We start from the raw sequence: 13,077 nt of genomic DNA, 5'->3' as shown, positions 1-13,077 counted from the left end.
TTCATGTATAACTCCTATAGCACTTATTACCATTATTCAGCTGTCTTATACAGTAATCCCTTCCAAAATAGAGATTCCCCTCACAAATTAAAAAGCATGCTTATTTCCTTTGGTGTATCTTTTCTTAAACCAAGAAACCTATCTTTCCAGTAAATGCGCAAATCACAGGCTACTCCTACTGGGAATAATAAATGAAAGTAAAGGGTGAGAATTTTAAAAGGAAGACAAATGACAGAGCAGGTATCGTTTACATAAAGAAAACTTAGGAAAGAGTAAAAGTAAAGGACTTCTAGACCTTAGAAATAAACTCCTATATCCCTCAGTAGAAACAGCTGACAGCCAAATGTAACACGTACTTAAGGCCTATGTTTTGGCATGGATTTATTACAAGCAGAGACCTTCATCATAAAGCTGCATATACAGAGGAAGTTTTGGCATGGATTTATTACAAGCAGAGACCTTCATCATAAAGCTGCATATACAGAGGAAGTGTGCCTGAGCACACTACATAAGTGCTACATCCTCAAGGCCTCCTGGAACCCAAGGAAGCTAATCAACAACTTCAAATCATAAAAGTATTAAACATTTAGAAGAATAATAAAAAGGGAAGAAAATATCTCCTGGTTGTATACTACTTGCCTTATTATGTATTCTAATTGTGTATTAAAGCAAAACAAACATTTACACACCTCACTGAAACTGAAGTAATGGGAAAGAACCTCAAGTTTCCACAGAACAAGAGCAGTGCTGCACTGGTTACTATAAATTTAGCAATAGTTAATGAAAAATATGGATCATCAGACCTTCATGTACTACCTCAAATTCACCAATCTTACTTTTTAAAAAGTTTTTCAAGTTTTCAACCACATCTATCCCCAGGATTTGGAAAGACTTAACTTCCATGCTTAAGAAGAAACTTCTGTGAATAACTTAAGCTTATTATATTTTATCTCTTCATTGAAACACCAACACCACTCAATCAATATTTGAGCAATTAATGGAAAACAAAGTAATATATATGGCAAAAAATCATTCTAATTATTACAAGAAGGCTTCTGAGGCAATGACTTATCTTCAAGGAGTCGTTCACCTCTTCTATCATATTGATATTTCAAATATGCCACAGTTTGGGGAGTTTGGGCAAGAGGGGGAATAGTACACAACATTATTGTTGTTAACGATCATCATCATTTCAAAAGCATGCCAGAATTTCCAAAAACTTTCAATGATATAAAAAAATATTTTCTCTATTTGTGAATGGGCTAATAATGATCAGAAAGGAAAGCACACTCAAAAAGGCATCAGTACTGAATATATTGCCTATTAACTGGAAAAACTGTATTACAGCATTTGTAGATCAAGGAAATAAAATAGGGGATATATAATTTTTTTTTTAATTCTGTAAGAGTGAAACAAATTACAGACTTGCAAAATTTGTTTCCATTTGATTAGAACAAAAAAAAAAACAAATCCCAGGAACAAAGAGTAGGGGTAAATTTCAATATGGATGGTAGGAACATACACTGAATGTCTGGAATCAAGAATTACTTGGAATTACTTAGGTCCTGCATCAAATATTTTTACCAAAGTTGCAGGAAAAAAGTGACATAAATTTATATACTACACATACATTAAACTTTAAAAGAACGGATACCTCTAAGATGAATCAATTTCTTTAAAAACTGTAAATGGATGAAAACATAAGGAAAATCATTTGGAAAAAACCATTCTAGAAAAACATAAGCCAATGTAAGTAATAACTATAAAAAACAAAGACTAGGAGAAAAAAGCTAAGAAATAACAAAGAGTCTGCCTGTAAATCAAACAGAAATGTGCAACATGACAAGTCATCGTAAAAACCACTACAGTTAATTGGAACCCTTATATATTACTCGTGAGGACATACAATGGTGCAGCCACTGCAGAAAAGTCTGGCAGTTCCTCAAAGTCTGAAACATAGAAACATCATAGAAACTATTCCTAGTTTATACCCCAAACAAGTATTTAAGTAAATACTTGTACATGAATGTTCACAGTGGCACTATCCACAACAGCCAACAGGTAGAAACACAAATATTCATCAACAGATAAATGGATAAACAAAATGTAGGTATATACATACAATGGAATATTATTTGGCCTTAAAAGAGGAATAAAGTATTGATACATACTACAATATGCATAAGCCTCCAAAACATTATGCTAAGTGAAAGATGCCAGAAACAAAAGGTCACATACTGGATAATTCTATTTACATGAAATATCCAGGACAGGTAAATCCATAAAGACAGAAAGCAGACTTGTGCTTGTTAGGTCTGAGGCAGGAGGCTATAAGGTGTGACTGTTCAATGGGTGCAGGGTTTCCTTTGGATGTGGTGACAATATTTGGGGGTTTCCCTTGGATGTGATGAAAATGTTTTGGAACTAGATAGAGGTAATGGTTCTACAACACTGTGAATGTACTGAATGCCTCCAAATCGAACCTTTAAAATGGTTAATTTTATGTTCATTTCACCTCAATAAAAATAAACAAATTCAATACAAATAGTCCCTCTCCAAAATACAGTTAAAGACAGATATGCTTTTTATTGTCTACTTATAAATTACTAAAATTGTTTTCCAGAGATGTCTCTCAGTTCAGTTCAGTCGCTCAGTCGTGTCCGACTCTCTGCGACCCCATGAATCACAGCACGCCAGGCCTCCCTGTCCATCACCAACTCCCGGAGTTCACTCAAACTCATGTCCACAGAGTCGGTGATGCCATCCAGCCATCTCATTCTCGGTCATCCCCTTCTCCTCCTGCCCCCAACCTTTCCCAGCATCAGAGTCTTTTCCAGTGAGTCAACTTGTTGCATGAGGTGGCCAAAGTATTGGAGTTTCAGCTTTAGCATCAGTCCTTCCAATGAACACCCAGGATCGATCTCCCTTAGAATGGACTGGTTAGATCTCCTTGCGGTACAAGGGACTCTCAAGTCTCTACATACCTAATTATCAACTTCTTTCCTAAAAGCCAAACCTGACAAATCCATCATTCCCTTTCCTCTAGAATCCTCATCTCCCTATGATTCAGCTCCTCTTAACCCCATCGTCACCACCCATATCAATCCCTGTCATTTTGCCCTGAGAAACTCTAGTCCCAGTATGAACCACCACCCAGTTAACCTGCTCCTCTTTCTGTGGAAAGATCAACTTTCTTTTCAATTTATCAAGCTTTTCAGTACGTAAATGTGAAATAACAATAAGATACCCAAGTGGAAATATTCAGCATGGTGGACACAGAGAACTTGAATTCAAGAAAAGTGGCAAATCATGAACCCATTAGGTGTCACCTTATGGGAAAGCAATTTAGACAAAGGATAGGCTAAGTGCTTGTTCTGATGTTCTGCAAAGTTTTGCCTAACCCTGGATCATTCCCTAGATATTACTGGGAAAAGTTATGAAATCCTTCAAGATGAGTTCATTACAAGCTCATATTGTTTTAATTTTGATTGAACACTACTTCTAAGCAATCCTTTTATTCTCTTACTGCTGAATTGTTAGTGCAGTCATTTCCAACCTATGGGTTTTAGACTCCTGGGGAGCTGTAGAACTAGTCATCACAACAGGTAGCCAGAAGTATGCATTATATAAGGCTATATATGTGGGAAATGGGCCTTACCTACTATTTTTCAAATGTGTAGACAATGTTGTGGTTAATAAAATACAAAGTCATGTATGAGTGTACTGAATAGCTTTTTGCTAATAAGCATTTTTTCAATTAACAAGTATTAAAAATATAACTACAGTCATGTGGGGGGGGTCCACAAATTTGTTCTGAAGTTAAAGTTGTCATCTTCAAAATATTGGGATGCACTGCCTTAGAGTACTCCCCATAGCACCTAAACATCCTTCCCACACTCTAAGCCTCTAAGTATCCCGACCCACTTCCATTTTCATTTTCCCAAGAAAATCAAATACATCTTCATATATTCCCTCATTTATCTCAATCCATCTGAATTTATTCTTTCTTCTCCACTTCTACGAATATTTGATAATTTAGCAATTAAATATCTTTCTAAGACTAATTCAGATATACACACCTGATCCCTTCTCTGACTTACCTCCCCTATTCCAATCCATCAAATAGGTTTAATCTCTCCTTCTTCAAGAAATTTCCCCTTCTACCTAAAAACATTATCAAACCTCTCTTTTTCTGATTTACCTGATTCTGCTTTGTGTTCTACCTACTAGTCTATCTCTTCTTCCTTTTGCTATCAAATTCTCAGAGCTGGCCTCCTAAAGCCTGAGCTAGACACCTGTTTTGTAAGATTCTGTTGAAATAGCCATCTCATTTCTTCAGGTATCACGGCTGCTCTCTTAAACAAGGGCAAAAGTTAAGTAGTTAGGAAGTAGGTTTCCTATGGATTGGAAACCTAAAATATTTCCCATTTGGTTCCCTTAAGAAAAAAAAAAGTCTGTTAATCTCCGGGGCTTCAAAGCATCATTTATATTCAATATCATCCTTTTCCTCTGAGAACAAGTGAGTTCCATTAAAGGTTTTGAAGCAGCAATACACTTAGTACTTTAATACTGAGCAAAGGGCATTTGAAGGCTACTGATTTAACAGTGTACAGGGAGGATGTAAAAGATCATTTAAGAAAATACTGCAAGAGACTACACATTCCACATAAAGGGAGAAAAATGAAAGGGACTTTTTAACAGGATAAGCATCAATACTAGCTTACTACATGTGACAGAGGAAACAAAACTAACACCAAAATCTCAATTCTCCATGATGTGGCTCTCAGAATCTACATTCTCTTCTATGAAGTCTACTGTAGACTTATAGCTCTTCATAGTTCCTACATTACTGATTGAAGAGTTCCTAAAAATCTTAATACTAATTCCGTATCTTCTATGTACCAGGCATTCCACATGCTTGCTATATGCCTATCTCCTGAGAAAGCAAATCATTAAGGAAAAGGCAGAACCAACAGAGCTGGCCAATGAGAGCATAGGGCCAATGTCAGAGGAGGATGGAGTACTCACCTGTGGTACCAAAGCAGAGAGAGAGGGGAACTAAGATTGCACGTCCAGAACTGGCTCTAGCCAAACAGGAAGAAACAGTTATGAATTTGCTTACAGCAGAAGAAGAATGTCTTTGATATCCTGACATACTCTTTCTGATGTTCAGACAGACCACCATTAAAGTAGATTGGTAAGAAAGTCTCATGAGAAATAAGCCAAAAAAAAAGATAAAAAGGTGAGGAATTAAATGGAACAGACCCTAATGGTCTTTTGTCTAGGAAAAGCAGTCTTCCTTATTAAAGATGATATACTACTTTTCAAATGGCCAATATGATACTAACCTTCATTAACAGACTTTTCACATCCCACAAGATTGAGAAGGATATCGTCATCTTTATCATCAACTTCACATTCCAGCAGCATCCAGCTTTCCACATTATCACTTTCTGAAATGGTGCTCTCTTCCTCTTCACTTGAACTGACTTCTATAATCATGACCTCCTGGACTGTACCCGATCTCTCTCCAGGTTTAGACTTCTCAATATCCCTCTTGCACTTCTTATCTCCTAAATCATTAGAATGAAGAGAAGCAGGAGAACCTTGGGTCTTTTCTTTTGCATGGACTCTAAAATTCTTTCTTTCACATCTATAAATACTATCTTCATCAGACAGTGTGATGACCTCTGACCCATCTGACAGTTGGATGACCTCACTATCTGAAAGGACAATTAAATTCTTTTGATTTGGTTTACAACTGAATGATTCAGAATTCCCAGAGTTCCTCTCTTCATGTTCTTCCTCCCTGATGACATTATCAAGATCTTGGGCATAATGAACTTGGCTGTAGAGCTGAAATTCCACCTCACTATCAACACTCAGTTCACTAGATGACTCTTCACGATAAAGTTCATCTTCATATGCTTCTATGGTCTCATAACCACCAAACATCATGAAAACTCAGTAAACCTTGATGCTGTAAAAAAGAAAGTCACACAAAGAATATATTTTAACAGCTCAGATCATGCCTGTTTAGTGCATAACGATACCACCTCTTAGATCTAACTTTTATGAAGGTCATCAGTTTTCTCAATGACATATTAAAAAAGATTTTTCTCTTAGGGTAGGACCATTTCTCAAAGCTTTCTAAATTGTCATGACCCACTCTAATAATGCCCATCCCTCCCAAATGAAAATTACTACTAAAAACTGAGTTACAATTCTATAATATTAATGGAAATGTCGTATTTCACAAGTATGTTAGAAAGAAAAAACAGGCTGAGATCCACTGTTTCAGACACCCATCATTTTTTTTTCCAAAATGCTATCACAAAAATATTTTAGGTCATTCTCACTACTATTCCATCCATTCATCATCTTTTCAAGTATACATTCTCACACAGGAATATTACTTCAATTATAACTGAAATCTACAAAGGACATAATTATCTTATTTACTGCCTTGGTATATATTTTTATTCTCAATTAAAAAATTAATCCTATGGCTTCCTGATCTTTGATCAAAACACATAAAAATATCTAATATAGAGTTCCCTGGCAATCCAGTGGTTAGGATTTAGCTCTTTCACTACCGTAGGCTCAGGTTCAATCCCTGGTGGGGGAACTAAGACCCCACAAGCCACACGGTGCAGCTAAAAATTTAAAAAATATGTATGATAAACCTAGTCTGTTTCTGCGCTACCTATAAAGATATGTATGAAATACAAACTAACCAAAGACCTAAAATTGAGGTAAAACAGCTTTAGGAGCACTTTACTTTCCTACTGTAAGTATGTTAAATCCTGCTCATCTCTCAGTTCAGTTTAAATATTATTAATACTTCCTCAGAGAAGCTTTCCTTGACCCACCAGGCTAAATTGTCTCACCTTTAAAGGTTTCCATATCATTTCAAAACATTCACATTTCTAATTACTAATACAATGTAAATTTCCCACAAGCACAGAGCACACACCCCAGGAGGGCAGGAACTATATGCACTTTATTAAACAACAGATCCCCAAAGCCACACAGAGTAACTGGCATTTATCAAGGTTTCTATCAATGGCTGCTGACTAATGAGTGAATATATGAATAATATCATCAGGAACTTGTTTTAGAGCTCTAACAAATCTAATATGTGCCAGGTGCTGGTGCTAGTGCTCAGCCATGTCTGACTCTTTGCAGCCCCATGGACTGTAGCCTGCCAGGTTCCTCTGCCCACAGGATTTTCCAGGCAAGTGGACTGGAGTTGGTTGCCATGCCCTCCTGCAGGGGATCTTCCCAATCCAGGGAGCAAACCTGTGTCTCCTGCACGGTAAGCAGATTGTTTACCACTGAGCCACCTGGGAAGCCCTTAACATGTGTCTAAAATATGAACATTATGGTGAGATGAATTTTGTAGTTGTCTCCAACTATTCCAAAGATTCTCATATTATCAACCAAAAATCTACACAGATGTTTCGATTAGGTACTAATGGAACACTGATCAAAATGAAAGTGCTGGAAAAAAACCCTTTTTGTTAAAAAATCATGGACAGTCTAGAGAACAATTAACAATGATAATGTATCCTTTCTACGCTGCTTTTAGCTACAAAGTATTTAAAAAGACTAGTTGTTTTCTTAGCTCTCTGCCCAAAATGTCAGGGTACTTTTGGTGATACAACCTGCTGATTCCAAGAATCAAATGAACAAGAGGCAAAAATGTACTACACCCATGCTGGAGTTTCTTGTTTTACAGAAACAAACAAACTTTTGCTGTACACCTTAAACCTTTACAATGTTGTGTATCAATTATATCTCAATAAAGATGGGTGGGGGGGAAGATGATCAAAAGTTCTGAGTCAACAATACTATATGGCATATTTGAAGTCTAATCAGAGTGTAAATCTTACACATTCTAATCACACACAAAAAAGGCAAATATGTGAGGTGACAGATGTGCTTGTTAATTAACCTTAATGCAGTAATCATTTCACAATGTACACATACATCAAACCACTATGTTGTACACTTTAAACATACACAATGTTATTTGTCAATTTATCTCAGTAAAGTTGGGGGGAATCCAACTCTATGACTTTTTTTTTCCTTCTAAAAGGTACAATATATCTGTTCCCTTCTTGCACTGTCCTTCAGGTTGCTATGCTGTTGTCATACAAGCTGAATGTGGCTGTCTGAATGATAATGTTCACAGTATCTATCAGTTTACATTGAAATGTTAGCCTCAGAGGAATTCAAATAAAAGATGAATCCTTTCCTTTTTATTTAATAGGTAAATTAACTCTAAAAGAAGTCAAAGGAATTATGTTTCCTTCAAAATCCTCACTGGATCCATCCTGAGGATCCAGTGTGGACTTAAGATAAAACATAATTCCAGTGCAGCACAGAAAAAATTAAAGAGCTAAATTACAGAGTTACAAATTTGTACTACTCTGGAGCCATCCCAAAGGAAAGGGATTAAGAACAGAGCCATAGGCACACCTGTGAATGTATGCCAAAAATAAACTACAGAAATAAAATAAAAACAGACTTCCTTGGGTCTAAGGGTTTATCTCTTTCCCAGAAATGTAGAAAAATGAATTTAACAATTTAGCCCCTATGGCCTTTAAGAGGATTTTGTACCTTCTGTACTGAAAACTGTGCTCAGCATAACCTGCTTTTCTATTTACGTAGCTTTTATTTGCCAAAGTAAAGGTTTGCCTGAGGTTGTGCTGGTTTATGTTACTACCTTAATTACACTCAAATGCATTAATTTTCTTTTTTTATGTATACTCAGAGGACAAATATGAAAAAATATATGTCTCTAACTTTTAATTTAGAAGGACTTCTCAGCTTTCTGATTATTGCACACAATTCTCAAGCATACTTAACTAGATAACAAAGTCCCTATGAGAGTCACAAAATTTTAAATCTGGAAGAGACCTTTCAGAGTATCTCATACAATCTTCTCAATTTATATATAAGGAAACTTAGGTCCAAAGAAATAAAGAGGCCTATCCAGTTATTTACCTGGTTAAGAAACACATTTCCCTGATTCTCAACCAAACGTTCACTAACATTAAAAAATTAACTTCAAATAAAGATTAAAAAAAAATTCCTTCGAAGCTATATATGCATTGGTTTTAACACCTAAATTTATCTCACAAATATCCACTTTATTTCTCAGTAGAGTTTAAAAACTAGGAGAGAGGCATTTTAACTAGAAACAAGAGCATACATACATTGTCAGTTTACGATTCAAGAACATCCCAAGTTGGTATTCAAAGATAATAAATAGCAATGCCACAACCAAAAACGATGGCTCTTACATAAGAGAATAACTGCAAAGCCTCTCACCATTCAAAAGTAGGAGCAGTATTCATTCACTGAAATTTTTTAAACTAGACAACTTAAAGCTTATTTAAGCTTTCAGACTTTACTATACAATCTTTAAAACCAACATTTCTACTCTTACAGTCTACTAACTGGTCACTTCAGTCTTGTTATTTCTTTTCAAAGAACTTCTGGTTTATGCTTCTTTTTGATGAGACAGTTATCCATCTCAAGGAAATTAGATGAAATTCACATCTTGATTTTAAGCCTAGCTTTCATTAGAACATGATTAATATTTAATTTCAACTTAAAATTTCTGACTTACTTTTAGTGAGCTATCCTAACAGTGACAGATTTGAAACACTACTGACTCTAGTGTTAAATGTTCTCTCCACTCTTCAAATAAGACTTTCACTAGGAAGTAAATCAAACTGGGATAGAGAATCCAAATGTAGGGAACAACGGTCACAAAAAAATCAGACTACAAGATGTTGGTAGGAAAAAATAATGCTCAATTTATTCAGACAAGTCCAGCTGTTCCTGACATAAAGTCTTTACAAGGTAACTAATTTTATCACAACACTTCCTTCACCCTCAGCCTTTTTCCTTTTGCTACAGTACAGTATCTTAATCTTTGAAGCTATTTTACAACCCTCACTTCCACTCTTCCTTGGTTAATTCCCCACTCAGATTCTCTTGAAAGCAGCCATAGTGAACTGTCCTCAAAGCACAATACTGTCTGAAATATACACAGCCTAAATATTTAAAACACAGAGTTTGGGAAGAGAACTGAAAGTCATTAAATTGAAAGCTCTCATTTTATACATAGAGAAACAGGCCCTGAGAAGCTTATTTATTCATTGGGCCTAAAAGATCTCCTAATTCAATCCTGTAATCTGAAATAAAGGTAAATACGCGCTAGAAAAGATTCCTAAGAATCTTAGAGTCACCAGCGCCGAGTTGGTGGTGGAGCCACCCCTGGAACTCAGGCCTACTGCCTCTCACTCAGCCAGTTTTCGCACAACACCTGCAGCTCCTACAGTTTAAGTTAACTGCCGGCTCCCAGGATGTGAAGGTTAAAAGGAAGGCAGCAGCGAACACAGCGCAGGTCTCCTTGTTTCACACGCGGGAAAGGGCCCAATCCTCGAAATTTTTCTGTCCCAACAGCTGCAGCTGCTGCTTCTGACAGCTGAGGTTGGACTTGGTCCAGAACTGCTCGGTTCTCAAAAGCCGCCCTCTCTTCGCGTTTAACTGACAGACCGGCTTTCCTAAAAGAGGAATCTCTGGGGGTTGTGAAGGTAAAGTAGGCAGAAACGCCACTCCCCACCAAGGCCATGGGCGCTCAGCCATTTCTGAACCACGGCCTCAGGCCTCGGAGCGGCAGAGAGAAGCGGATACCACACCGGGTCCGCGAGTCGCGTGGGGTAGAGCTCGACTGAGAGGCCACGAGACGAGCCCCGCCACGGGTGAGGGAAAAACGCGGACACGGAGGCCGGCGAAGAGACGCGCTAGTTCCACAGCCTAGCGGGGAGGCGGAGGGCGGGCAGGGGGCACCCCGGCCATGAACACCTTGGGGTCCGTCACACATACTCACTGCCGCTGCTGCGACCAGGAAGCACCAACCAGGAACCAAAACGCGTAGAGGGACGGGGAGGGGCGAAGACAAATGAGGTAAGGAAACGGCGTCCGCGCGGACCCACGAGGAGGGAAGGCACTTCCGGTGAAAACAGAGCTCCTGGAAGTCGTCTTCTGTCCCCGCCCACTCCTCGCCTCCAGTAGACGTGCGTAACAACTATTAACCCTTTGCCTTCCCCGCATATAGTCTTGTATTTGTTTGCCTTTCTTGCTCTGCTGCTTCTTCTCCATGGCTTCTTTCACAAGTATCTAGGCTGAATCTGTGTTAGGGAATAGCATGTTTGAATGACCTGCACAGGTGTTATGCTACTTACCGAGCCAAACTGGGGAGAGTTAGCTCTTGCCGTGCTGGAGATAAACACTACATCTCCCATGATGCTCCAGGGCGAGGTTTAGACCAGGCTCCGCCTTCTCCCAGATCTCAGGGGATACCCTCCTTGTGCCACGTGTCGCGGGAGCGTACCCGAGAGCCAAGTATTGGACGAGGGCTGGTACAGCAGGAGTTTTGGGTGACGGATCCGGGGAACCCCAGCGAGGGAAAAGCCTCTTTGAGAGCGCCTGGCTTCTAGATCCTTCTCTCTTTAGCTAGGTGATCTTAGGCAAGCCCCTTCCATGGCTAAGTTGAACTTAGTTAACATTGGGGCGCTTTTGGCTCTTTTTTATACTATAATAGAAGACAACAGATTTAATTCTTTATGAACCTTTAAGAACTGCACACTTGCTAAAGATTGAAGTCAATACTGGTCCTCCGGAAGCCTCAGGCAGCTACAGATTGTGTTGGGAGTCCCTGACTTCGGGTTCCTCTTCTCGCAAATTATTTTAATTATAAACTCACTGTCCATCTTTATCAATTCGTTGGGCCTTGACAACAGGCTTGAAAGATAATGTTAACATTGATTAGTTTTGCAAACATTTATTTGAACATATAAAGGAATCAATCCTAAAGGAAATCAGCCCTGAATATTCACTGGAAGGACTGATGCTGAAGCTGGTGAGACTCCAATACTTTGGCCACCTGATGCAAAGAACTGACTCATTTGAAAAGACCCTGATGCTGGGAAAGATTGAAGGCGGAAGGAGAAGGGGATGACAGAGGATGAGATGGTTGGATTGCATCACCAACTCAATGTACATGAGTTTGAGTAAGCTCCGGGAGTTGGTGATAGACAGGGAAGCCTGGTGTGCTGCAGTCCATGGGGCTGCAAAGAGTCGGACAGGACTGGGTGACTGAACTGAACTGATGTTGAACATATGTTAAGAGCCAGACAACGTTAGCAATTGAGGATATAATAGTAAAATTTTTTTTTAAAGTCTCTGGTCTCATAGAGCTAGAGTCTACCAGAGAAGCAGAATACAAATAGTTAATTATAGTCAGAGTTTGATCTGGAAAATAATTAGAAATGTTAGTTAACATTATGGTAAGTGCTAGGAAGGAAGACAGGATACAGTGAAAAAATAAAATTGGAGGACCCACCCATTTTACAGGAAGCCCAGGTGGTGCAGTGTAAAGAATCCACCTGCCAGTGCAGGAGATGCAGGAGACAGGGGTTCAATCCCTGGGTGGGGAAGATCCCCTGGAATAGGAAATGGCATTCTGTTCCAGTACTTTTGCCTGGAAAATTCCATGGACAGAGTGACCTGTTGGACTGGCCTGAGCATGTGTGCGCGCACACACACACACACACACACACACACACAGATTTTGCAGAGGAGGAAACAGGCCAAGAAATAGGCCACAGAAATTACTAGATTGTTAGGTAATGTATATTTGTGTGGGGAAAAAAAATGTTCTCTTTTAAAAAACAATATACAGAGTTTTTATCAAGTGTCAGTCTTACGTCTATAAATTTACTACATATAAACTTTAAAATTTTAACAACTATTTGAGGTTGAGAGTTTTAAAAAAGGAAACAGATTCAGAGGCTACGTAACTTGCCCAAGGCCACAAATGTTAAGAAATGTTCCTATTTACTGTGCCCAGTCCTCCCACTATTACTCCTGCACTCAACAAAGATTTGTATGTTCATATGACCTGATGCTTAAAAATGCTTTAATCACTCCTGGCAGGTTATGTCATAAAACCTAGAGTTCTTTGGACAGCATGAAGAACACTTCATGAGCTGATAT

The 13,077-nt window shown here is 38.4% G+C and overlaps 1 protein-coding gene across 3 annotated transcripts in view; it reads right to left on the bottom strand.

Moving 5' to 3' along the window:
* Window positions 1-11,045, bottom strand: part of ZCCHC7 (zinc finger CCHC-type containing 7) — a 260,183-nt gene extending 249,138 nt beyond the window's left edge. For 2 of the 3 annotated variants that reach the window (XM_055427067.2, XM_088837982.1), the window contains exons 1-2: window positions 10,910-11,045; window positions 5,349-5,980 (exon numbers count right to left, since the gene is read on the bottom strand). In XM_055427067.2, the coding sequence (XP_055283042.1) occupies window positions 5,349-5,958 (610 nt within the window). In that variant the 5' untranslated portion in view covers window positions 5,959-5,980; window positions 10,910-11,045. Of the gene's footprint in view, window positions 1-5,348; window positions 5,981-10,905 lie in introns of all 3 variants that reach the window. The other variant, XM_055427066.2, reaches the window with a different exon arrangement.
* Window positions 11,046-13,077: the final 2,032 nt, after the last annotated feature.

Source organism: Moschus berezovskii, chromosome 7, assembly GCF_049115385.1.
Source record: "Moschus berezovskii isolate FMDL1 chromosome 7, NW_MosBer_1.0, whole genome shotgun sequence".
Classification (NCBI taxonomy): Eukaryota; Metazoa; Chordata; class Mammalia; order Artiodactyla; family Moschidae; genus Moschus; species Moschus berezovskii.
Note: the sequence above shows the minus strand (reverse complement) of the source record. Positions and strands in the feature narration are given on the sequence as shown.